Source organism: Penicillium longicatenatum, assembly GCF_028827895.1.
Source record: "Penicillium longicatenatum strain IBT 33135 chromosome Unknown contig_3_segment0_segment0, whole genome shotgun sequence".
NCBI classification, from domain to species: Eukaryota; Fungi; Ascomycota; class Eurotiomycetes; order Eurotiales; family Aspergillaceae; genus Penicillium; species Penicillium longicatenatum.
Window position 1 is genome coordinate 919,573 of NW_026643121.1, and position 25,312 is coordinate 944,884.

Genomic DNA, 25,312 nt, shown 5'->3' on the forward strand with positions numbered 1-25,312 from the left:
GCCAATTAATCAAAAAAAAAAAAAAAAAAAAAACAAGATTCAGGAAGTCATTCGCCAAATAGCTTTTGGGTCACATTCGCACATCCTCCGTTCTTCTCTACTAACGGTCTCTTAGCTTGAATAAGATCTAAACTCTGCCGCAGTGCTTTGTCAACTCTCTCTATCTTGGTTTGTATAGAAATGTCTTGATATGCTGCTATTGTTTAGCTGTCGTCGGCCATTTCGTACGGATGCCTCAATTTGGATAATATATATCAGATCAGGTAGCGTTACACTCCAGCTATCCCCTGTAGGCGGACCTAGAAACTAAGGTTGTTTCATTCTCCCTTGAGCTTAAGTTCATCACCCGCAAGAATCTTAGGGATCTTCTCAATACTCACGAAAATAAATGTATCCTAATATGTACATTTTCAAAAGCAACTTCATCATTAATCAACTGATCTATTCCCCATATGACGTAGAAAGCCGAGCTGTGATTGGCTGACATAAGAAGAATGCTTCACCAGAGCAACGGTTGCGCTAAGCCATATTTGGATAAAGATCAATACTTTCGCGCTCTGGACAAACGCATCATCATTGGTCTGGGATTTTCCCTTACAGCCTTTGCTCTCACCATTGTCGACTTTCCTCGCTCATGTATGATAGTACCCTGAATCAAAACTCACTATAGCGACTGCAACCACCATGAAGACCCAGTCGACCTCGCCATTGGGTCACGCGACACCTACACCCCCTCGAAAACCTTCCACCAGAACAGTTGCTCAGCGAAAAGTCTACGGGAAGAAGAGAAACAATGCCCCCAGAGCTGTGTTCGATCAAAAGAGCCCAGCAAAGGTAGTCGATTACCCTCAACGATCAGATGTGGCAGTAGAAGCCATTCAGGAAAAATTGGCCAAGGTGTCCATTACCGAGAAGCTAGATCCTGTCCAGGAGGCCAGCACTCTACCACTACCAGAGAGCCAGGGAGAACAGACAATCAATCCAAGAGCCCAGGATCGTGACGAGCCGACAACTTCAGCCTCTCCACAACATGCGCACACCCCACCCAAGGGACCTTCGGTCAAGGCCCCCAAGAAAAAGAACTACCAATCGATAGTGGAGGTGAGGATTGATCCCAAGGCGGCCCAGCCGGAAACCACAATGACCCAAGAGGAGACCGATACTGTACCCTCAAGGGAAAGAGCAGCACGGAGGAAGACACCCACAGCGCGAAGATCATCTGGATTTGTTCACGACACCAAAGCGAACGCCTACGTTCGCCCAATTCTGAACGAAGCACTATCATCAATATCATCACAAAGCATCCAAATTTTCAGCACCTGGGCCTCACGGTCTGCCACCATGTTCCACGTCGCGAAGCTAGCCGAAGGCTCATACGGAGAGGTTTACAAACTGCATTTACACGAAGAAGGCAGTAGACCAGCAGTCTCAAAGTCCAAACTGGCGAAACTGAGAGCGTATGGAGATGGTGTGTTTAAAGTGGTACCACTCCGAGCGCAAAGCGGTCCGGGATCGAAGAAATTCACCAGCATTGACGAAATCGTCTCCGAAGTCAAAATGCTCAAATATCTAGATCCAATCCCTGGATTTGCCCGCTTCCGAGAGATTCATGTGGTGCAAGGCCGCTTCCCGGAAACTTTTCAAGCTGCTTGGGATCATTACAAGAAGACTAAGGATGACTGCATGAACCCGAACCCGGCGAACAAAAAGGCGTACCCAGATTCCCAGTTGTGGGCAATTATAGAGATGGATGATGCGGGGTGTGAATTAGAGAAATTTTCCTGGACATCGACCTTCCAGATCTATGATATTTTCTGGGGCGTAGCTATGGCTTTAGCTCGTGCTGAGGAGTACGCTCTCTTTGAGGTGAGTTGTGGACTGGAGAAAGTTGGTGCGTTGTTTGGCTAATAGCAGTTATTTTCAGCACCGAGATCTTCATTTGGGGAATGTATGCATTCGGTCTACTAGACCAGATGGTTCGATGGAACCACCCACCGATATGGAGATTGCTCGCCAGCAATCCCCTAGTGGATTTGGCATTAGTGCATTGGAGACTACTATCATTGATTACTCCCTCTCTCGCGCTGACTTGCACTTGGCTGATCTTCCCGATGATCCTGAAGGCATTATTGAGAATGCCTCGTCAGACTTGGATAAAAAGCAAATATTTGATGCTATTGGCCAGGATGAGGACGAGATCTTGTTGAGAGACACTTATAGACAGTAAGTTGGTAATTCCATCGTCTGACGTGCAAGAATTTTTTTTTAACTAACGCTTCTATGCAGTATGCGCGCAACTGTCTACACAGGAAACCCTTCTGAAACCGAGAAGACACCTAATATCCCCGGTATCTGGGCAGAGTATGCACCGCGAACCAATTTGGTCTGGCTGCTTTTCATTTTGAAAAATCTGTTGAAGAACAGAAAGCCCGAAGCTTCTCAACAACCAGCAGCGCAGCCGCAAAGGAAGGCTTTGGCTCCCTGCTCACCCAACAGGGTAATGGAAAGACAATCAGCAACGGGCAAAACAAGCAAACCCAAGGATCAAAGCGTGGCTAGTATCGTCATAAAGGAACGACAGACCAAAGATCTACAAACCCGTGTTGCACAACTCAAGCAGACTCTCGAGGGAAGACTCGACTCGGTGCTCAGTCTTTTGGACCTGGAACATGGTCATGAAGATATGTGTTGTGCGGCCGATCTTGTTGCTTATGCCATGGATTCACAATGGCTCGCTGAGGAGGATTTTTTCTGAGCTAGGTTTCCTCTTGGGTGCTTTTTGTGGTAGCATTTTCCTTTCATTCTGTGCATATTTACGGAGTCTTAATCCTGGGATGTATGGATTGGCCATATTTATTATTTGGATATCATCACGGCGAGGAGTTTGCGATTTTTACTCTTTGGGCTTAAGTTGCATATAGAATCTGCATGAATGCATGCATTCCAAGGTCATTGAGGTCTATGTGACTTAATACACTATCTGCCTGATTTTGATAAAGTTGGCTAATATCTCAAGCCAATACCTTGTGATGACACTAATGAATGCCCAGATGGAAGAAGGCATAGACCCCAAGAGTAAATACAGTGATTGCAAACTCCGGTCGGGTCTCCGAAATGCGTTCTACCTGTAATATCTCTCACATCGTCCCCGCCCTGCTCGCAAGCCCTGCCTAGAACATCCATGAGATCCTGAGGCGATTTACTGTATCCACAATGTCTTACTGTGAGATAAGTAGCGCTAGTGGTGGAGCGATCAACCAATAACTGGGGTTCATCGAAGATACATCTTCGAATGCAAATTGGCGGGAAAATATTGATGTAGAACTCCAGATGGGCATGGGAGCAAAGAGAGAGAGAGAGAGAGAGAGAGAGAGAGAGAGAGAGATCGATTGATACGTGCACAGATGATATTGCTATCAGACTTAAAGGTCTTCACATGATCAGGGCCCGAAATAACAAAGAGCAAAAGAAAAGACAAAGCTCCAATATGCAACTAAAAATGGAATCAATTCGCACCTCATGCGGGGCAGATGGCTACAACCTCAGAAAACTAGAGCTACCGCCGAAAGCAAAGCCAAGTCAAATGACAGATGAAAGCAGGGAATGATAATGATGTCGAGCGATTGCTCATGCACAATGCCGAAACGAGGTCAGAATTCACCTCCAGCCCGGGCAAGTTTCACCATAAGAGCGGGGCGAGACCAGAGAGAGAATGATCGCTGCTGGGACCAGGCCAGAGACTCGGGTTGGAGCTCAAAATCGAAGTGCCATAGAAGCTTTGTGAGAATCAGGCGCATTTCCGCATTAGCAAGGCTATTCGAGCTGTTAGTTTCTTGACCGCGATATGCCAATAATTCTGTAAAATTTGCTTACTGCTGTCCCAGACAATTCCGTGGTCCATGTGAGAATGGGTAGAAAGCTTCTTTGTTGTCAGAAGCAAAGTCCTTGGACTCCTCACCAGTGAGCCAGCGCTCCGGGATGAAGCAGTGGGCTTGTTTGAAGTGAGTGGATGCGTGGAAGCTGGAGTACAAAGAGATCGAGACAGAGACCTGGGCGTAGTTAGTATAGAAACGGCAGTCAACGAATCGAGATCGATACATCTGACGAGAAGGTGCAGTGATCGACCCGCACTTACCCCAGCAGGCACATATGCTTCGTTGATAAAGGCTCCGCCCTCCGGTACAAGACGCGGTAGCATAGCAGGAATAGGAGGGTAGATGCGAAGAGTCTCAGTCAAGACGGCATTGAGGTATGGAAGCACGGAAATCCGTGCCAGTCTGATGTCGGAAGGGTTTTTAAAAGCGCCGCGAATTTCCCGAACAAGTCGCTTGTACTTGTCACGATGGCAAAGCAGATAAAACATGCAGCCCGATAGCAGAGCGGCAGTTGTTTCGCTACCGGCAAGCACAAAAACAGCGGCATTGGCATCTATCTCGGACGGCGAGAGCCCCATGCCGCCCTTGCTGTGCTTGAGGATGTATGAGGTAAAGTCGGGTCTGGTAGTATTGCTGTTGAGACGGCGGCGCATTTTCTCCACACTCAAATTAAAACTTGCGGTACGCTTCTCGAGAAGATGCTTTGGAACTAGCAGAGCTAATAACGGAAGTAACAGCGGGTAAAACCAGAAGACTTTAAGATACGCACTTGCCTTGACAGCATCCAAGATGATAAGGACCCACCAATGATACGTGCTATTGGCAAGGCAGTCAAATGGCTCACCAAAAGCTAGGTCACCGATCAAATCGAAGGTAGTAAAGTCGAACCAACGAGTCAAATCAATGACGGCAGGTGATGGTTTGCATAGTATGTCCCCCAGCTTGTTGACCAGCATGTCAGCGTAGGTATGAAGGATACTCTCTTGCTCATTGAGGGCTTTGCTGGAGAATGCATGTGCCAGAAGACGACGCATACGTTGATGATCATGCTCATTTGCGGTGATAATAGCATTGACACCATTTGGCGTCGGTGCGTACAGAGAAGGATCTTTGAGAAAAGTCTTCTGTCCCTTCTTTCGATGACCGTAGATATCTTTCCAAGCAGAGGAGGCTCGGTAGACCAACGAATTAGGAGAAATGCGAACCACATCTCCATATTGATCGTGTAGATCTTTGATAACAGAGTGCTGTCTTCCTTGAATGTCCCAGAGAAGGTGACAGAACGGCGAAATGGCCGCAAGTGTGGGACCTGGGTATCGGCTCAGCGGATGCCAGTACAATGCATACACCATCCATCCCGACAAATAAACCAACGTCTGGAAGTGATCTGTATTAGATGATATGCTCATTATATACGAATCGGGGAGAACTTTTGCACTTACTACTATGAGCAGAGTCAAAATGATTGACCAAGCGGAAACCATGGTTGAACCGGAATTCATAAGCGAAGAGCTAGAATCCTGCGCGAAAGACTGATAACGAGTTCCGGTTACCAGGGCCCTGGTGAAAGATATGGCGGGATATGAGTGAAGAAAGCCAGGAGATAGAGGAACGGAGAGAGGTTCTTGTTGAGTGATGAGGGATCATCTAGAGCACGAGATGGCCTGGTAACATTTCTACCATTCGGAAGACGCGAAGGCGCTCGTGGTCCGAATCCAAAAGTAGAAAAATTAGTGGGAAACATCCGGTAAGGCTGCTCAGATTCAGCCTAAACTTTCGCCATTGGACTGCCGTTTGTTATCCATCGACGCTTGAATTTCAACCCTTGTTTTCCTTTGAGAGACAAACCGATGGTGTCAGCCTCCAGGTTTGACGCCATGGCTAAAGCGTCACCCACCAGTAAACAGGGACTATTGATGACCGCCGTGAACATGTCTTGGAGCTTTGCGAGTGATTTCACGTAGTAACCTGGTGAGGAGGCATAGTGAGATGTGCTTGCTGTCAAGAACTCATCTGAACAACGACTAGGGTTTCTCCAGGGCTAGTCCTTTGAAACAACAAAGTTTGTGGAAATCGATGTCTATACGTAGATTATATCACTAAGTTTTGGTTCAAACCAACAACCGGATGAATATAACTGAGAATGGGATGGCATCTAATATCTTATATGCACTTTCTATAAACCCGAAATATATTATCGTAAGTCATTAAAACCAACAATTTGAGATTTGTGAAGTACCCGTGGCCGAGACGATATTAATTGGCCACCAAGAAGCTCAATAAGCTACCAGCCGTCAAACCACCGACCAGAATCATGCTCATAAATCCACCTGCAGCTTCCCGCTCGTGGGGAGACACCCAATGGCCCGCACCCATCATGCAGCTGGAAACCAAATACCCGTTCGTAACTCCGAAGAGAAGCTGCACAACGAAAAGGTAGAAAAAGTCGCTGGACACAAGAGCCCCATTGCCTTTCACATTGCAGAACAGATAAAGCGGAATAAATCCAATACGTGCAACGGAGAAAACAAAAGCGACCCACGGACGATGGCCAAGAGAGAGCCCTGGGATTACCACGAGCAACCTTCCACCAAGGTCTCCTAAATTCCAGAACAAAAATGCCAATGGGATGAAGACGGCCGAGCTAAATATCCGTGATTTCTCCGGGTCATTGACTGACAAGATTGTAGAGGTGTAGACCGGGAATGCCAGCATGGTGATTGTGAAGCATAGGAAAACCGCAATGGCTAGATATCGAAGCTTCTTGAAGAGTGTCCACAAGCTCACGGTCTTATCATGCACACGGCTATCGTCGACTAGCGCTGCATTCTCTTCCTGCGTAGACTTAGGTTGCAGATCAGGGCGTTTTCGGAGTAGATGAAGAAACGCGAGTAATGTCATCACTGACACACCTGTGGCAGTTATAAAGTAGATGAAGGCAGACTTTGATGACAATGCCTGAGACCCGTGATCACCGTTGGCCTTTTTGGGTACTACCAGCACAGAGATAATCTGGACAATGCAAGGTAATACTCCGGCCACACCTTGGCCACTCATGATTGCCTGCGTATATTCTTCCCTGCCAAAGCTCGAAGCGTATGCAAAGACTCCATTCTGGTTGATACCCGTGGCCAGGCTGGCACCCCAGACCATCACCATCAAGAAGGCAAAGTATCCCTTAGCCGAAACGCCTGTGAACACGATCGTAGAAAATGCAAGAAGCGTGAAGAAAAAGCAATTCATTAACAGCGCGAGCGTCACCCGCCAAGGGTAAGAGACGTTCTTCTGCACTCTGGCGAGGGTATATGCCGAAATAAGGTTGGTGACCGTCGAGACGGACAAGATGGAGGGCTGGTAGTGGGTCGAAGTCCATTCATTTGACTCGAAGCGTTGGTGGAAATAAGGTGCAGCAGCTAATAACATATTCCTATCACGTCACGAAGGTCAGATCCATGAGCTTATCGGGAACTCCATAGTCTACGAAAATGATCCCCCAGATCTGACTTACCACGCCCATAGCATGCTTATTCCCAATAGAAAGAACACACCATATTCAAGTCGCGAAAAGCGTGACTGCGGCTGAGACTGAGGGTGTTCTATATCAGTATCATCCTCCACGGAGTCTTCCAGACGCTCGTATGCCACAGAGTCTGAGATGAGCCTGCGGGCTCGCTCCATGACTGAAGGTTGTATGTTCCTATTCTATTTGAATAGGATTTGAAGCGTAGAAAGGACAATGATCTTGTAAAAGAGCTCGTGAGGGGACGTTACAGCTCCGATGAATCAGCGGGGACCTCGGACGGGACCACGTGACCCAAAGCGGAGAAAGAATGCGGGCGCAAATGACCGCGACCATGTGGTACATATCGTCATACTGTCATACATACTCGAAGATTAGTCAAAGTTGAAGTGGTGTAGTCCAATATATTGGTTGTTTATACATAGTTCCAGGTTCGTGTAATATCTATCGCCAAAAAAAAAAAAACGAGGAGCCGAAAGAAAAAGTATTCTGTATGAGAAGAGAGGATCCTCAGAACATTTGAGTGTGCAAGACTTACAAGCCCTCACCAGACTCCGCTAGATGAATATGACAGGATCAAAAGAGAAAGGGATGAGAAGACACCTTGTCTAATCCTTTTTGTGGGGCGGATGTTCAACAACCTCCTCGTCCGAGAGCTCTGGCTCCGCCTCCGCCTCCCTCTGCAGCTCCCAAAGCTCTTCAGGTTCCGCAGGCCGTTTGGGAGACTGTGTGGCTTCTCCACCACTCATTTGCCACTCCATGAGCTTGGTGAAAGCTCCATCTGGACGAGCGCTAAGCTCCGTGTAGGAGCCTTGCTCGGCAACTGTGCCATCGGGTGCAAGAACAATAATAGTGTCAGAGCGTTTGATTGTTGAAAGACGGTGGGCAATACTGATGGTCGTGTTGTTGCCCCGGAGCAAAGCGGCCAATGCACTGTTGACCAGGGTCTCCGACTCGGCATCAAGCGCCGATGTGGCCTCGTCAAGAATCAAAATATCGGGGTTCTTGATTAGTGCGCGGGCAATGGCAATGCGTTGTTTCTGTCCACCGGACAATTGCGCACCGCGGGCTCCAACATGTGTGTCAAGGCCATCGGGCTATGGCATAGTTAGTATGTGTAGGCTACGAGTCTTTTTTATGTTTGGTACTCACGAAGTCACTGATGAACTGGCAGTTGGCCTTTCGGGCCGCAGCAACAATCTCTGATCGAGTTGCGTCTGGCAGACCATATGAAATGTTCTCGGCAATGGTGCCGGAGAAGAGAACAGGTTCTTGGGAAACAACGCCAACCTTTCGTCGAAGGGATTTGGCGTTCATTCCACTAATGTCCGTCCCATTAATCAAAACTCTACCAGCAGTAGGGCTGTAGAAGCGGAGTAGAAGAGATGCGATGGTTGACTTGCCACCTCCAGAAGGTCCGACAATGGCAACATTAGTTCCTTGTGGGATCTCGAAATCCAAATTCTTGAAGATGGTCACTGCAGGACGAGTGGGGTAGCTGAAAGTGACATTCTCAAAGCGAATAGGCCCACGTGCCGAGTCCACCCTCCTGCCCTTGGTCGGGTGGATGGTCGGGTGTCGATCCTGTAGCTCGAAGAGTCGACTTGCTGCACCGACACCTTTCATGAGCTCGGAGTAGAAACTGGAAAGACCAATCATGCTGGAACCAGCGTACGCTGTATACATCAGGAAGGAGGTCAATTCTCCGATGGTGATGGCTCCAGATTGGACCATTCCACCTCCAACGTAGAGAAGACACAGAACCGTCATGTTGCCCATAAGACCCGTCTATCAATCGTTAGCCAACCTGTTTAGATGTCTACATTAGAGCTTGGTGCTTACCGAGCTGAAGAAAGCCGCACTAATCAGAGATTCCCGCTTGCCGGTTTGGAATATTTTGCGGACCTGTTTGTTGTATCGATTCACCTCAAGAATTTCGCCCGCAAAGGACTGACTTGTCTTCACATTGCCCAAGCGTTCCTCGGCAATCTTGGTCAATGTACCCAGGTTCTTCTGCATCTGTCGACTGAGGTTCCGAATGGCACGACCATAGAAGAGAGCACCCAGACCGATTGGCGGAAGCAACAAGAATAAGATACTGGACAACTTCAAGCTAGTGTAGGCCATCAGACTGAAACCAGCTGCACCGCTTACCGCGGCACGTAATCCGTCGGACAAATTCTGGGTGATACTCTTACCCACGATAATGGTATCAGAGCCCAGTCGAGAAATCAGATCACCAACACGGTTGGCATCAAAGAACTCAGCGTCTTGGATGAAAGTTTGACGGAAGAGCTTGGAACGAAGTCTAGAGACGATGCGCTCACCAACGATGCGAAGGATGATGATGCGGCCATAGTTGGCAGCGGCGCCGATGACCAGTACACCTGCCAGAGCGCTGTAGAACATCGGCATACTCAAGCCAAAAAGCTCACCACCGCCCTCTGTCACGCTCTTGGTAGCCGTATCCATAATCTTTCCAATCGACAAGGGAATCGACATAGTAATACCCGAAGAGATCAGCAAAAAGAAGAATGCAAGTCCGAGCTTCTTGGATTCGGGCTGTGCAACCTTCAACAGTCGCCAAATTTCAGAGAAGCCAGATTTCTTGCCCGAAGCACCATCTTTAGCCAGCCTAGCACTCAGATTAACTTGTGCGGCTTGTGCTGCTCGTTCCGAGAGCTCGAATCCTTTGTCAAAATCATCTTCTTCCTTTTCCGGAACCGAGCGGCCGGGAGAAGTGGTGGGATTGGAGGGCACAGGCGCTTTTTTTTCAAGATGTCGAGGGGTGGAACAGAACGATCGAGATTGTGAAATCATACTGGACGTCGACGGGGTATTTTGGAGGCCATTTTGGTGAATTAACAGGGGGGCTTCGGCCGACCGGAAAAGACGACCGGGCCTGTCGCGAAGAGCTTCGGAGGGGGTTGAATAAGATCGGTTGATATAATTGAAGCCGGTGGATCGCACGGAAGGTCGATTTGACTGGGAAAGCAACTCTCGGAGTACAGTGCTCTGCGGTCTCAATACCGACCGAGAGCTGATGCCCGGAGCGCAGGCCGGCAGCCGGAGACCGCGCATCTTTCGGAGTGGCAGTAAATTCAAGATCTCAGCAGAATATCAGGCTGTGAAGTCACTAAAGGGAAACAGGTGAGGCCATTATTGGTACTTTTCATGGGAGAAACAGCAATTCCGCACGGTCCATGACCATTGAGAGCATTCCCCGAAAGCATGTGGAGATGTAAGATCGCAAAACCCCCGTTGTCGGCAAGTCCAATGGGCAGAATTATTCACCGCCCATCGAAGCTAATCGAGAGCTGTAGATGCTTTTGGATGTTTTGGTTCTGGTTCTATTTAACTGTGCACCTGCAGGACTATTCGCATATCTCTTCTAGAGACTGTGTCTTGGAATATCTGTGATTGTTTTAATTTCAGGTACTCCTGGCTTGCAACTCTTCCTACTACATATCTTACACCACGTTCATACCCCGCCTCATCCAAGCTAAATTCACAACACGCCAAAATGGTTCTTGACTACAGCAAATGGGATGCCCTCGAGCTGTCCGATGATTCGGATATCGAGGTTCACCCTAATGTTGACAAGCGCTCGTTTATTCGAGCCAAGCAGAACCAAATCCATCAGCAACGAGAACAGCGCCGCCATGACATTAAGACCCTAAAATACGAGCGCATTATCAACGATGGCCTCCTCTCGCGCATCGACAAGCTTCTCTCCGCGCTCAAGCAGCACGAAGGAACCACTACCTCCCCCGAGCAGCCTATCTTTCAAACGATCATGGAGTTTGCCAGCAACCCCGCAGACGATCAAGCCCCGCCACCACCAGAGGGCGTCTACACGCACGAAAAGGAGCAGCCCAAATACTCTCAGATGATGAGCTCGCTGCTAGATATGGTGAAGAAGGAGTTCGAGGATTCGAAGCCCGACAATATGATCGATGCATATATCAAAGGCGTCGAGGGTCACCAGACTAAGGTGCAGAATCTGCAGAAGGAATTGTTGACGAAGCTTGCGACGCTTGAGAAGGAGGAGGGCAGCAAGATTACCAGTGATAAATTGCACGATGGCTTCAATACATCCCATGTCGCCAAGGCCACCGATAAGTCACAAGCTACCTCGTCCAAGTCCACTGAGGTTCAGCTGTTGAACCCTGGTGCGGGCAGCCAGGTTTCCGGTGGCGCGGCCGAGAATGATGACGATGATGACCCCGCCGACGTTGAGATTAGTGAACTTGGCAGGAAGTTTGCCCGACTTCGTCCTAATGACTATGCTGCCTATCTGCAGTTCATCAGCGCACATCCCCAGATTGTCGCCGAGAAGGAGACTGATGGTCTGCTTGTCGAGGCTTTCAACAGCCAGATGAAGGGCCAAGAAGACTATGCTCGACAGTGTGTTCATCAGGCTCTACTGCTGCAGTACTGCCGCTCCCTGGGTCCGGATGGCATCAAGCTCTTTTTCAACCGGTAAGTTGCGCAGAGTATGCGATTCCGCGGATCTAACTAACAAATCATCGTGACAGCATTACAACCAAGGACCACCGCGCATCAGGCCTGTTCAGCAACGATGTGAATGAGACATACCACCGCATTAAGAGCCGTGCAGCTGAGTTGAAGAAGGATGGCTCCGCCTCTAACGACCCAGCGGGTGTTGAGCAAATCCAGCTGCATGCCGTTGACCCCAACACAAAGATCACCATCAACCTCCCTCAACCGAACAGTCAGGAGCCCATTGAGATTGAGGCCCGCAAGATCTTTGATGCCTTCTCCCCGGAGCTTCAAAAGGCACTAGAATCGGAATCTTTGGACGAGGTGAACAAGGTCCTTGGCAAGATGTCCGTGGAAGAGGCTGAAGTGGTTGTGGAGCAGTTGGGTGAGAGTGGTATGCTCAGTATGGAAGAAGGCATTATCGATGGTACCACTGAAGAGGGCAAGAAGAAGCTGGCGGAGCTCGAGGCCGAGGGTAAGCGGGAAGAGGTCGGAGAGCCTGCTGGTGACATTACAGAACTGGATTGAACCCCCCAAAAAGTCACTAATTACTCGAAATGGCTCAAATGAGTGCGCTGGTCTGCTATTGATCAAATGTGTTATCTTTGTGAATTCATCGATGTTTAATAAGCCATGGGCATCATAAAAAGAAAAACCTTGGTATTAACGATGCCACCAGTCTGAAATACTTAAATTACACGAATTTCCCTGAAGACGTCGCTGCATAGAGAGGAAAAGAATGGGAAATATAGTAGGGGGAAAATAAAGCTCTCTAGATAATGTGTGTAAGCTAAGAAACAGTACAGGGAACCAAGTACCTCGCACGTTCCAGGGTGTCAATGATAAGTAGCACTCGCTCCCCAGTCCCGAAGCAACTCCTGTAGCCGTGGTCCCTCACTTGTCCCCTTGTTGAAACGAGAAAAAAACAGAGCCAAAAGAGAAGCAGCCTAGATCCCGCTGGCGCCCGGAGCCTCCTGGTCTTTCCGCAAGTCGATCAACAGCTCACGGAAGCGCTCCTTACCAGAGCCACTGGCACCACCGGTATTGCCCTTTCCGGAGACATCAACCAGCTTGGCAATGCGCTCCCAGCTGGTACCACCAGCAGAGGTGTCTTCACGGCTGTTTATGAACTGCTCAGCTTCAGCTTTGGTCTGGGCACGGTGCTTTTCGGCCTTGTTGTTGTATGAAACGTAGAAGTCGTCGATGTTCTCACGAGCCTTTTGCACGGTAGCTTCCTTCTTCTCTGCTGAGACCTCGGCGCGGCGGGCGATCTCAGCGTCGCGCTTCTCACGCCATTCACTATACGTAGGAACATCCAATGGTTAGCTAGGTGATGCAGGCTGCAGACGTCATGCGCCCGCTTGCCGTGGTGGGGCCAATTTAACCTACCGAACAGCATCACCCTCGTCTTCAGCTTGGGGAGGGCTTTGGTATCCAGTCGGGGGGAAGGGGGAACCGGAGCCGGTAATTGTTCCTCCAGGGGCGACATTCTAGATGACACCGTCATGTCAGCGCAACTCCAACCTTGGAGGTCCTGCACCACAATTCTCCAAGACATACCTCATTCTGTCCGTATGTGTCCGCGCCGGGGAAAGAACCCTCGAATTTGGCTACTTGTTGAGCGTGTTCGCTGTTAACACCGCCCAGTAGGTCATCGTCGTCATCGGCATTCGTTGGGACCTGCCCCGAAAAATCGCCGGCCAGGCCTGCATTGGCCTCACGTTGCTCGAAGTCAAGACCATCGGTTTCCTCGATCTCAGCAGCTCCGGATGGGGCTAGACATTAGGAAGTTAGCACTGTTTACACGGATGGGGGCACCGGGTGCGGTGGATGGACATACCATCAAACCCCTCCAGTGCAGGGAAGCCGGGAAGGTCTTTATCGGTCATTGTGATTTAGAGGTGGCTTTGTAAGGTACAAAAGGTGTTGAAAAGGAAATGTAAGAAACAGTTGAAGAGAAGATGAGGATTCGAAGTAGGTAAGTTGACAGGTTGTCGGCGAATCGCTCGGGACCCCGTACTTGACCAGGGCGGTCAGTGAGCTTGGGTTGTCAGTGGAATAAAGAGCTGCTTCATTCACATTTTCTTGCTGTATTGAAGATTGCGCAAAGGAGAACTGCATTCATAGTGCCGACGATTGCCTGCAGTTGCTTGCTCGAACGATCTTACTCGTATTGATTTTCCTTCCTCTTACTTCCACGAGTCTCAATTGCTCTCAATTCTGACCGCGCATCGTCATTTGGTCCAGTCCGTTACTGTCGCGACACTCAACCTCTCAACGCCCCGACTCTTTCCTAGCTTCTCCTATCTTTTCAAGGATCCGTGTAAAGACCTGCAAGAATGGCTTACACAGATGATGCCGTCAAGGCAAAGCTTTCTGCTCTGAATGAGACCCAGGAGAGTATTGTCACTGTCGCTCAGTGGGTCATGTTTCATAGGTATGACAACAACACAGCATGTGTCCTACTGGAAACATACTAACCTGGCTTTGTTTATGTAGACGGCATGCCGATAAGACTGCGCAGATCTGGCTACAGAAGATTCGCGACTCTCAGCCCCTCAAGCGCCTCAACCTGGTTTACTTAGCCAACGGTACAAAACGTCCCACCTTGCCTCATCTTCATCGACTAATATTCGTACAGAGGTCTCCCAACAATCAAAGGCTCGAGGTAGAGAAGAGTTTCTCACTGCCTTTGCGCCAGTTCGTCATCAAACACATCTTCTTCAACCAACTCCCAGGACTAACCATGACTCAGATCGTCGCGGAGGCTACAGCAACCGCCTATAAAGGCTCATCAAACGATATCCAGCAGAAGCTACGCCGTGTCGTGGAGGTGTGGAGAGCACGAAATGTATTCGAGGGACCCATTCTCGATGCGGTGGATGCTCGCGTGAACGGTAAGCTAGCTCAGTCGCACGCCGCTTTGGCTTCCTGCGCCAGTCTTTCTAACGCAGTTATGTTTCTAGAAATCGACAAAACCCGCTCTACCACCAAGAAACAGCCCCTCGGAGGCTCACTCTTTAACAAGGAGCCTTCCACTGGGTCTGCTCCCTCCGAAATCCAGCCGCTGGTTCCACTGCAAGTCGCCCTTAATAAAGCTGCCATCACCGCGACGACCTCTGCCGCAAATGCCGATTCCGAGTACAGCAAGATGCAGGATAACAAGGAGCCACAGCCTACTCCTCCGGTCCATGCAGCGCGTCTGAGTCAGCTCCTCAAATCTCTTGCCAATGCCGAGAGTTCTGTTTCGGAGGTCATCAAATCCCGGCGTGCGTTGATCGACGGGCTTGAGAAACTTCTTGCAAACAACCGGTCTGAACTGGCGAAAGAAGAGGCTTTGGTGGCACAGCTCTCGGAGAGGAAGACCCAGACAGATTCGAAAAAGCGTGAAGTCGAGGATGCGATAATGCAAAACATGTCCGACGATACCGGTCCTCATTACTTTGAAGGAGAGGTCCCTCGTCCCGAAGCCGAAGCTCTGACCCCTCCCCCTGTTGAAGAGTTAACGCCTGTCGGATCACCCCAGCCCGAGCAACAGCAGGCTAGCCATGGCCCTTTCACCGAGGAGCCGCAAATGGAGCTCTCCGATGGACTGGTCATCCCTGATATGGAATCAGGTAGTGGAATTTCACTTGACCCGGCGGAACTCTCTCCAGGGGGCAATGATTTCGATCTAAGTGCAAACGGGGCGGGGGCAAAGCGGCGCAAAGTGACCCATGGGGAGGAGGATTACGCTCAGTTTGCGGGTGGGGAGCTCGATGACGATGTTGCTGCCCTGATTGCACAGCAAGGGAAGTAATGATTTGGGGATTGTTATTTATCCTGAGCCTTTCTTCCTTCATTGAATCTGGTAGCTGTTCATTCAACTGTTTTAATAGGTCCGTCCATCTGCGACACTTGTCAATACTATTTGAATTTCGGTCAACATACTTCTTCGCTAGTTTCAAGACTGCCCAGTTCAGCTCGGATTTAGCCAATATTGAACGGGAACATATAAAAATATTATTCAAGTGACCTTCCCGCTAAGTGCTAATTCGAAACTATTTGCACAGGATGTAGAGACCATTATCGAAGTATGTCCGGATCCATCCAGCGGTCTCGACCAAAACGACTCGATGAGGGATGTCGCCTTTCCCGCGTCGATAACAACACTGACCGGATATTATTAGATGATTCATCAGCAGGTGGTGGAGGTGGTGGTGCTGAACCGTGATTTTTCGGTTTCACGACGAGAATGATGATCAGTCCCACCACCACCAGGGCTAACAGAAGCATGACCTTGCGTTTGGTGGTTCGTCGTTGATAATTCGTAGCCTGGCGATATCAGTCAGCCATTTCCTATGCCATTTGGTAGAGACAAACAACGTACCACTTTGAGTTCTTTCTCCGCACCCCTGACCTCGGTCCCCATTCTCTCAACGTTATAATCAATGCGATCGAGCATAGTGCCTTGGTCGATCACCATAGTCTGCAATTCACGGAAAATATCCGAAAGCTCAATAATACCCTTCGCGATATCGTTGATCTCGCGCTCGCGCTGTGCAATGACTGCATCGTTCTGACCCGTCGCCCGTTGTTGGGTCTGCATCAGCATGGTCTGTGAGAAAGACTTGTCGGCATCGGACTCCATCAAAGAAGGATCGGTGTAGGGGTTCTGAACGGGGGTAGGAGCGCGATCAAACGGCGTAGCAAAGCCCTCTATATCTCGTAATTCTGCGAGTGCATACAAATTAGTTTCACGTGCTCACGATGAAAGCAAGGTAGGCACAAATCTTACTCCTCAGATATGTGCTCTGCTTTTTCCGAAACCTCGCACTCGCCTCCTGAACCCTCGAGGCCAAAGAAATCTGAATGTTCTTGGCCATGGTTTCCTCACCACTGGTCACGCCGCCCTGCTCTTTGGACTCGTGGACCATCCTCTCGATCCTCTTAATGGCCTTCTGGCAGTCATGGAAGCTGCGCGTGATATCTTGCGTTAACCGCTCAATCATACTTTCGTCCTGCCTCCGGACATCCTCATCCCCGAACCCAGGAAGCAAATGCTTCTGGTGTAGTTTATCCAGCTCCGCAGCCTTCTGCGCGATATCGGCGAGGTACTCCGAGACTTCCTCCTGAATATCCACCCAGCGCGGAGGCAGTAGATCCATCTCGATAACCATATCACCATCTTCTTCGAAGCCACCTGTCTCGGAGATCAGTCGCCGGCTTTCCTCCGGCTGGGAGGGTGAGTCAAAGCCATTGGAGGAACCTGCGAAACGCGGTTTCTTAGCGGGATGGTGTGCAAAGGATTGACGGTAGGATATGTAGCTATCGTGGTGGGCACAGTTGGTTAGTTTTGTGTTTCTGCGAAGGTTGACGTAGCTGGTTTGGGAGGGGGTAGGCGTACAGGTTGGTCCGATCCCGCCACATCGTGGCTGGGGATGGGGGGTTGTCGCGTGTAGATTATGGTGAGAGTAGTATAATCGCGGAGATCATGATCAGTCGTCGAGAATTAGTGTATGTTCCTGAGGGTGGTATTGGTGTCAAGTATGTAGCAGCGGAGTTGACGGTCCCGGGAAGCTCTCTCCACTGCGCAGGAGGCCGGCAATTCGCCCAGTCTCCAGGGCGCAGCCCCACTCGGTACATTGGCGATTTCGAGTATATTCTTTTACTTCACAGTGCTTTGAGATACTATCTTATCTCGTAATCTTGTTCAAGAAATATACCAGACGATATTGTGCACTCAATATTTCTACGTAGTTTTAATTAGAAACTGCCAACTTATACCTCCAATACGACTAAACTTTGTTGATTACCCATTCTGTTATGATATACTTCTTAAGTGGCCCTACTCGTTTGATGACTGTAGACGATTATTATATCCTACTTGCAATTTCTCTTTTAAAATATAGAGTCTTGAAGGAACAATTTGCAGGTGGGCAGTCATGTTGAAACCGTCAAATATCAAGATAATTAACAGCCTAAGTACCACCATGTTAGTAAAATCGAGATAACTCTTGCCAATCTTCCTTTGTAGGAGTTCCAGTGTAGCCGGGCTTCTGGGCCAGCTGACTCGCATTTCTTCTTAGACTGATTTCGTCACCACCAATTCAGCCGGTGGAGCGTGAGGTATTCACGGGGACCAGGGGTAGTTGTCCCAGATATAGTGGGAGAGGCTGTGCAGTTCAAAATGGCAAAGACTGAAGCGATAAGGCGTGAAGAAGGGAAGATTGAACTTTGGAAGCAATCAGACACTAACCTAAGACATATGAAAATGTGTTGTCTATTCACTTCTATTTCACTACATTTTACTACATTTGTGTAAGACATAGCAGGGTCTCACTCAACCATGTCATCTAGAACGACGGTTTCTGCATTATCACAGATGCAACCCATACCAGGTATACGATTACTCTGTGCTAGTCATCATAGTAGACGCATTAGCGGGGATTCATATACTGCCCTAACCAGTCGACATTGCAGCGAAAGATTGAATGGTCTACCGCAGGTATCAACTATTCAATGCACAGATATAACTTTTGAACTATTGCTATGAGAAAGCCCACTATCGAATCGAGGAGAAGAAAAAGAAGTTATCATGGATTATGGCCTCGGGTATGAATACCAGATCAACAGTTCACGGGGCGAGGTTGGGAGATGAGGCTGACTTATCGTACTTCCACCAATAATTTACCCAGAGCATGACGAAAACCCGACGAGAGGGATTTGAAACTTACCTGAGCATCTTTTAAACAATGGCATTCACAAGTTTTTAAGGTTCTTCATCCTTGACTTGGTATAATTCATCAGGGTGAGCTTGTCCGATCGATGTGAACTCGTTCACGTGGCAATGTCAGCTACAGACACGTAGCAAACCATTTTGCCTCAAAATATGCACCATAGTTCCAAAGGCTGATTTGTAGTGGATCCAATCAGGAATGCTTGATTTATGTCATGACTATCCAACTCAGCCTTTTGCCTTATCTAAACAACCTTTGGAGGATATGGCTGGGTATTCCTTTTTTGCATCTAGTCTAGAGTATTAGTATCAATAACCCACATCTACCTGTGCCATTACCCTTGAATCCCTGGTCTACCGGAGTAACCTTGCCCGGTGTCAAGTGCGGGGGTGAGGATTACACCATCTGGAGCTCTGGGGAGGCAATCGGGAGCGGTACAAGCTTTCTTTCTAGCTTGCGGTCATCCGCCCACACGCCAAGAATTCACCTAATACGGAGCACCCGAGCCTGGGCAGAGTCAGCCTAATTGAGGCCCCATTGGAGCCATCTGCAGATGTCCAAGGCCCACAGTATATTTCAGCTGAGAAAGAGAGTTTCAGCCCTGTTCAATCTAAACATTTCACTGTTATTGTTTTCTGCCAGTTTCGATGCTGACCGCCCAGTAAATACGAGACCGTGACTGGTGTACTTGTCAGGCACACTATTTTTGTGTACGGTACGATGTACCTCGCTCGTAAGGCTGGCCCTTTTCCCCTTAACTTCTTCTCTCCCCACCTTCATCACCCCCCCTCCAACCTTTCTGCATTCCTCACTTTCCCACCACATTTTCACCATGGTATGATTTCAGACCGCTATACTATTTATTATCTCGTTCCCCCCTCCCTCCCTCCAAAACTGGATGGGTTGGAGAATGACTCCCCGCTTTGCGGGGCAGTGAGATAACAGCCATTTAAGATACCGTGACTGATCGCGACATCGCACCGTGTATAGGCTGATTCTCTGACCGAAGAGCAAGTCTCTGAGTACAAGGAGGCATTCTCCCTGTTTGTGAGTAATTACATCTGCGATTGACGACTGCTGCCTGAACCGGAAACTAATGGATGCTTTCCCGTATTAGGACAAGGATGGCGATGGTAAGTGCGACCGTCTGCAATACCTTCACGCCCAATAATACGACAATACGATATTACGGTGTCCATTACGCGAACATATAATTGAGACGAATGAATTGAATAGGACAAATCACCACCAAGGAGCTGGGCACCGTCATGCGCTCGCTCGGCCAGAACCCCTCCGAGTCTGAGTTGCAGGACATGATCAACGAGGTCGATGCCGACAACAACGGTACCATTGACTTCCCTGGTACGATTGCCCCCGAGTCTTGAAGCCCTCCAGCCCGAATCCATATTGACATGTGACAGAGTTCCTCACCATGATGGCCCGTAAGATGAAGGACACCGACTCCGAGGAGGAGATCCGTGAGGCGTTCAAGGTGTTCGATCGCGACAACAACGGCTTCATCTCTGCTGCTGAGCTGCGCCACGTCATGACTTCCATCGGCGAGAAGCTCACCGATGATGAGGTTGATGAGATGATCCGTGAGGCGGATCAGGATGGTGATGGCCGGATTGACTGTTCGTTGCCCCAGTCTATTTCAAACGCCATTTTGCGGTAAATTCGCATGCTAACTTCTATCAGACAACGAGTTCGTCCAGCTCATGATGCAAAAATAAACCACTCATGTCGCCATGTTTTTGTTTCACATTCAGCTGAAGTCGTGATTTTCAATGAGGATGTTTCTTTTTCTCTTCTCAGTTTCCCCGATACCGATCTTTTGTAGTCTATACTTTCCGATGTTAGGCTCCAGCTTGAATGATTCATGATCAAGCGTGCAACTTGAATGCAGATAACACGTTCTGGATTTGGTGGAAGAGTTCGTGCGTTGAGATATCATAATGTAGGCAATGAACTTGATTTTGTTTTCCACTGCTCTACAGTGATGCATGCCTCCCGGAATGCAGCAGTACTTCTCAAAAGTACTTTGAAAGTTAGAATGACGTAGATCCTATCCGACCCTCGAAGGTCTTGCACATAACAGCCGTCAAATGTTTGGTTCATCCTCAATCTACCGATTAAACCGCAAAACCTCCATATATTGCCTCGCAACATCCGCTCCATTCATATCCGCTTCATTCTCTCCAACAGCCCCGGAGCCCTGATCATTCTTCATCTTCGCAGCCCTCCGCTTCTTCAGCCGATCCTTAATTTCCTTTCCAACCCCAGGAACAAGAATAGCCTCTCTTGCCCCCTCAACACCAAGTCTCCCCCAGAATTCACGAATCAAAGCCGCGGTAGCTGCATATTCCGCATCCACATCCGACTCCTCAACCAAGAAATCCACATCAATCCCAGAGTCTGAATCCTGCTCATCTGTACTCTGAGCACTCTGAGCACCCAAATGAGCAGAAGCAACAGAGTCCACGACAGTCGGACCCCGCCACTCAATCTCAATAACTGTACCACGCGGCCGCGCGATCGGGAACGTTTGCCGCACATCACCCAATCGCACCCGGAAATCACCCACGTCATAAATAACACCATTGGGCACAGCGACGGTCAACCGATGCGCCCAGAAGGGCTGACACGCATAAGTAAAATGCTGGAAGAGCATACCGAAAGACGACATTGGGAGAACAGTCATGATCATAGGCGGTGAGTCCGACGACGCGGTGAAGCTATTGCTATTACTAGTTGACTGCGATAAAGGTTGGGATGGAGATTGAGCCATGGGCGCCGAGCTTGGTACAGGGCTTGGGCTTGCACCGGCCGGTGCATGTGGGGGATGGAAAGGCTTCTCTGGTGGTTCGGATGTATAGATGAAGCCGTGGGTGGGGTAATGGGTTAACGAGAGGAATTGCATATAGCGCGGCTTTTCTGCTGAGGGATTTGCTGATGCGGGAATGAGACTTGGGGTGTCTCTCATTAGTTTTTGTTCTAGGGCCCAGCGGCCCAAGGGGATGAGTTCTTCATCTGGGTAGGCGGAGCGGAGGCGCTCGGTGATTGTTCCCAGAGCTGTTGAGGAATTTGGGTGTGAGGGTATAAAGTAGACACTTGGGGGAGGTTAGTTGGAGGTTTGAGCTTCTTGATGCGTGGGATGGGTACCCTGTGATTGGCATGATGGTTTTTCTGGCCTGCTTATTGAGCAGGGGCTTGATGTTTGAATGATCAGAAATGAGACACGAAGATTGATAGAGTCGCGCTGCTTCAATGAAGATGTCTCTTTGGGGTCTATGTTGGGTCCCCGGGATAGTATACGGCGTGGCTGCTTGATTCACTGAAGCATTGCCAGTGAATGAGATTAGAGCTCGAGGAAGCTATGCCTTATGACAAGGGAAGGGAGTGTTAAGTCCTTAATCTAGCGGCTAGATTAGCATCTATTATAAGCATCAGATTGAGGGTAGACTCACCTTCTTTTAAGGGTGTTGTATATAATTTGCGTCGATTTGAGCACCAATTGTTCAGAGCTCGATTCATGGCAGACGTTGCAGGTGCAAACAATGCAAACACATACGCTTTGTTTTATCGACAACGGTAGTCTTTCTTACAACTTTGTTACAGTTGGCAGCTAATTTATTTCTTCTCTTCGAATGCCATTGCTTGTGATTCCAGTTGGAGTCGGCTTCAGCATTTTCAATTCGTGCTTTTGCAATTCGAGACATGCTGGCGAAAACACGGCTGGCAGTGGCGGTCGCGGCTCCATTCAAGGGCTTCGGCCCCGAAATAGATGCGATACACACACTTACGCTATGCCAAGGCTCTCGGAAACTAGGGTTTCATTGACTTCAAAATTTGCTACCAAAAAAAGGCATTGCTCTACTCTTGAGCTAGCCATCTCTTGCCCACACCTACAAGGCGACAACGAGTCACGACAGTTCAAACTTTGAACAACCAAACCCAGGTCCGCATAGGTTGCCTCCGCCACACTAATTCACTAAACCAAGTTTGACGTGATCGACTGTCTCTCTTCCTAACTGAGACACCTTCAGGGGCCAAGTGGGACCTGTGTGATGCTTTTTCTCCTTTAGCCTCCTAGGCAGACAGAAAACCACACGCGACAAGGCGGGCTGTGCCATGGAAATTGGTCTAGGCCAAACTATCAATCCTTACTTAATTCTACGATATACCAATGCAGGGTCTAGGCAAGCCACAAAGTATCTGTGAAGCTTGAATGCGTAATTGTCTTGGAATGCATTCTTTAAGCTCCTAAAGTATCAATCACATATTATTAGTCCGAACAGCATTCGTGTTCGCCTTCTGACGCGTGTAATATCCAATCTCGTAGATTACGCAGATATCGAACGGAGATCTCGACGATCGATGGACCCAGCCTTGCTCCTGACCCTATCATGATATTGTCCTTTTGTTCCCCCCACTGACGTGATTTTCCTCGATGTGACATTTCTTAACTCCAAACACCCCTGGATCCCAAGTCAACTTCAATTGACATTCTGCCACAAAATGGTAGAAGCCTCCCACATGCCCCCATTCTGATTATCATTCCTTGTTTATGCTTCTTGTCGCTCATTGTCATCCACTCTTTATTTTTGCTTTTTCTCCACATTCATTCGCCTCTCGACTTTACTTCTCTATAGCATTCAAATCGCTTTTCAAATCCAGTGCTTTCGCGAGCCACCCTTCATTATGGTCCCGAATCGCAGGGGCCGGTCATTGACCACCGCACTCCTCCTCCTAGCCTTAGGATATTTCTTTTTATTACAATTACCCTTCATTTTATCGCCATGGAATTATCACCGGAGACCGACACCGGTAAAAAACGAAAAGATCCGACCAGACGCTATTCACCTAGAGCACGCACGTCAGATACACCCTATCGAATCATACATTCCTTTGCCAACAAATCCAACACCTCTTCCCCGCATCCAACATGAGTTTGAACCAGAAGGCTGGTCGGAGCGCAAAAGGAGAACTCAAAGACAGAAGGCTGTAAAGAAAACGTTTCTTCATGCTTGGAATGGGTACAAAAATCATGCTTGGCTGCGAGACGAGGTCTCACCTGTGAGTGGGAAGTATGAAGACTCTTTCAGCGGCTGGGGTGCCACCCTAGTTGATTCGTTGGATACATTAATTATCATGGGCCTCGATGGTGAGCTGAAGCTCGCATTGGAAGCACTCGATCAGATTGACTTCACCACGACATTCAGCAAAGAAGTCAATGTTTTTGAGATCGTGATCAGGTACATGGGAGGGTTGATCGCTGCCCATGACCTGACCAACGGAAAACATCCGATCCTGCTCAAGAAAGCAGAGGAACTCGGCAACATGATTTTCTATGCCTTCGACACAAAAAACCACATGCCACAGATGCGCTGGAAATGGGGCCGTTCAGCCATCGGCCAAGAGATCGAGGCAGACTCACATACCAGCCTGGCAGAAATGGGTTCTTTGACAGTTGAATTCACTCGTCTGACCCAGTTAACCGGGAACCCGAAGTACTTCGATGCCGTCCAGCGTATCACGAATGAGCTAGACAAGGTCCAGATGCGAACCAAAGTTCCAGGATTGTGGCCCAACTTTGTTGATGCATTCCGTCTTGACTTCAACGGTTCAGACTTTTCGCTTGGTGGTGGTGCTGATTCTACCTATGAGTACCTGCCCAAGGAGCACATTCTTCTCGGTGCGCAGACAGATCAGTACGAAAAGATGTGGGAGCGATCAATTGAGGCAATCAAGAAAAATATACTTTTCCGTGCTGTGACCAAAGAAGAAGAAAAACAAATTCTCTTCACCTCCAACATGAAAGTTACGGAAGACGTAAGCCGTGTTCAACACACCTCAGACCATCTGAAGTGCTTCATTGGTGGTACGGTAGGCATCGCTGCGAAAATCTTCAACCGTCCCCAAGACCTATCCATCGCTCGGGGCCTTACAGATGGATGTATCTGGGCGTACGATTCGATGCCGACAGGTGTCATGCCCGAAACCTTCCAATTCACTCCTTGTGAAGATCTGGAAGATTGCCCATGGGATGAGACTCAGTGGTATGAGTCTGTCCTCAGACAGCCCATCCGGCTCCAACGGCACCGCAGGGAAGCACAGAAAATTGTCGCCGCGGAAGTGATTCCACCAGGAATGGTCGGGACTAGAGATGGTTCATACAAGCTGAGGTAAGATTCCAGTCTTCAACCAGGGCTTAAAATAGGAATGTCTGGCGTATTAACTTCCATCTAGACCCGAGGCTGTTGAGTCTGTTTTCATTATGTACCGGATTACTGGCGACAAGTCGCTTCAAGATGCGGCTTGGCGCATGTTCCAAAACATTGAGAAGATGACGCATACCAATTTCGGCCACTCAGCCATTAATGACGTCCGTGACCCAGGCTCGAAAAAGGCCGACAAGATGGAAAGTTACTGGCTCGCTGAGACTCTCAAATACTTGTATCTCATTTTTTCTGAGCCGGACCATGTCAGCTTGGATGAGTACGTCCTGTAAGTTGATATGTGTTCCTTTTGCTTGGTGTTTCCAGCTAACACGGTTTTTAAAAAGGAGCACCGAGGCACATCCTTTTAAGCGACCTACTGGATTTGTCTAGTACTTGCATACTTTCATTCACACAACATTCATCATTAGCGGGAAGCGGCGTTCGGGATCTTCATATACATTCTGGAAAATGTGC

The 25,312-nt window shown here is 48.8% G+C and overlaps 11 protein-coding genes across 11 annotated transcripts; 5 read left to right on the forward strand and 6 right to left on the reverse strand.

Annotated features, from left to right (window-relative positions):
• Positions 1–684: 684 nt before the first annotated feature.
• Positions 685–2,755, forward strand: N7484_005705 (uncharacterized protein; the record flags this gene model as incomplete). The annotated part of the gene is made up of 3 exons (XM_057116124.1): positions 685–1,866; positions 1,925–2,223; positions 2,287–2,755. 3 exons carry the CDS (start codon positions 685–687, stop codon positions 2,753–2,755), a joined length of 1,950 nt encoding a protein of 649 aa, XP_056972007.1.
• An 895-nt stretch (positions 2,756–3,650) lies between these two features.
• On the reverse strand, positions 3,651–5,359 carry N7484_005706 (cytochrome P450; the record flags this gene model as incomplete). Its single annotated transcript, XM_057116125.1, has 5 exons — positions 3,651–3,813; positions 3,874–4,049; positions 4,136–4,593; positions 4,645–5,251; positions 5,318–5,359. 5 exons carry the CDS (start codon positions 5,357–5,359, stop codon positions 3,651–3,653), a joined length of 1,446 nt encoding a protein of 481 aa, XP_056972008.1.
• A 772-nt stretch (positions 5,360–6,131) lies between these two features.
• On the reverse strand, positions 6,132–7,553 carry N7484_005707 (nucleoside transmembrane transporter FUN26; the record flags this gene model as incomplete). Its single annotated transcript, XM_057116126.1, has 2 exons — positions 6,132–7,302; positions 7,384–7,553. 2 exons carry the CDS (start codon positions 7,551–7,553, stop codon positions 6,132–6,134), a joined length of 1,341 nt encoding a protein of 446 aa, XP_056972009.1.
• A 450-nt stretch (positions 7,554–8,003) lies between these two features.
• mdr2 (ATP-binding cassette permease mdr2) lies at positions 8,004–10,476 on the reverse strand (the record flags this gene model as incomplete). Its single annotated transcript, XM_057116127.1, has 3 exons — positions 8,004–8,492; positions 8,548–9,183; positions 9,238–10,476. 3 exons carry the CDS (start codon positions 10,474–10,476, stop codon positions 8,004–8,006), a joined length of 2,364 nt encoding a protein of 787 aa, XP_056972010.1.
• Positions 10,477–10,918: 442 nt separating this feature from the next.
• N7484_005709 (Hsp90 co-chaperone CDC37) lies at positions 10,919–12,426 on the forward strand (the record flags this gene model as incomplete). The annotated part of the gene is made up of 2 exons (XM_057116128.1): positions 10,919–11,877; positions 11,934–12,426. 2 exons carry the CDS (start codon positions 10,919–10,921, stop codon positions 12,424–12,426), a joined length of 1,452 nt encoding a protein of 483 aa, XP_056972011.1.
• A 419-nt stretch (positions 12,427–12,845) lies between these two features.
• N7484_005710 (clathrin light chain CLC1) lies at positions 12,846–13,787 on the reverse strand (the record flags this gene model as incomplete). Its single annotated transcript, XM_057116129.1, has 4 exons — positions 12,846–13,197; positions 13,288–13,388; positions 13,459–13,673; positions 13,739–13,787. 4 exons carry the CDS (start codon positions 13,785–13,787, stop codon positions 12,846–12,848), a joined length of 717 nt encoding a protein of 238 aa, XP_056972012.1.
• A 450-nt stretch (positions 13,788–14,237) lies between these two features.
• N7484_005711 (CTD-interacting domain-containing protein) lies at positions 14,238–15,697 on the forward strand (the record flags this gene model as incomplete). Its single annotated transcript, XM_057116130.1, has 5 exons — positions 14,238–14,335; positions 14,398–14,489; positions 14,540–14,598; positions 14,654–14,795; positions 14,865–15,697. The coding sequence occupies 5 exons, from the start codon at positions 14,238–14,240 to the stop codon at positions 15,695–15,697; spliced, it is 1,224 nt and encodes a 407-aa protein (XP_056972013.1).
• A 266-nt stretch (positions 15,698–15,963) lies between these two features.
• On the reverse strand, positions 15,964–17,307 carry N7484_005712 (t-SNARE syntaxin TLG2; the record flags this gene model as incomplete). Its single annotated transcript, XM_057116131.1, has 4 exons — positions 15,964–16,212; positions 16,268–16,611; positions 16,676–17,205; positions 17,285–17,307. 4 exons carry the CDS (start codon positions 17,305–17,307, stop codon positions 15,964–15,966), a joined length of 1,146 nt encoding a protein of 381 aa, XP_056972014.1.
• Positions 17,308–19,449: 2,142 nt separating this feature from the next.
• On the forward strand, positions 19,450–20,350 carry N7484_005713 (calmodulin; the record flags this gene model as incomplete). Its single annotated transcript, XM_057116132.1, has 6 exons — positions 19,450–19,452; positions 19,608–19,664; positions 19,735–19,750; positions 19,854–19,979; positions 20,039–20,251; positions 20,316–20,350. The coding sequence occupies 6 exons, from the start codon at positions 19,450–19,452 to the stop codon at positions 20,348–20,350; spliced, it is 450 nt and encodes a 149-aa protein (XP_056972015.1).
• Positions 20,351–20,742: 392 nt separating this feature from the next.
• Positions 20,743–21,793, reverse strand: N7484_005714 (uncharacterized protein; the record flags this gene model as incomplete). The annotated part of the gene is made up of 2 exons (XM_057116133.1): positions 20,743–21,727; positions 21,780–21,793. 2 exons carry the CDS (start codon positions 21,791–21,793, stop codon positions 20,743–20,745), a joined length of 999 nt encoding a protein of 332 aa, XP_056972016.1.
• A 1,525-nt stretch (positions 21,794–23,318) lies between these two features.
• N7484_005715 (glycoside hydrolase family 47 protein) lies at positions 23,319–25,228 on the forward strand (the record flags this gene model as incomplete). Its single annotated transcript, XM_057116134.1, has 3 exons — positions 23,319–24,802; positions 24,867–25,124; positions 25,183–25,228. The coding sequence occupies 3 exons, from the start codon at positions 23,319–23,321 to the stop codon at positions 25,226–25,228; spliced, it is 1,788 nt and encodes a 595-aa protein (XP_056972017.1).
• Between the last annotated feature and the right edge of the window lie 84 nt (positions 25,229–25,312).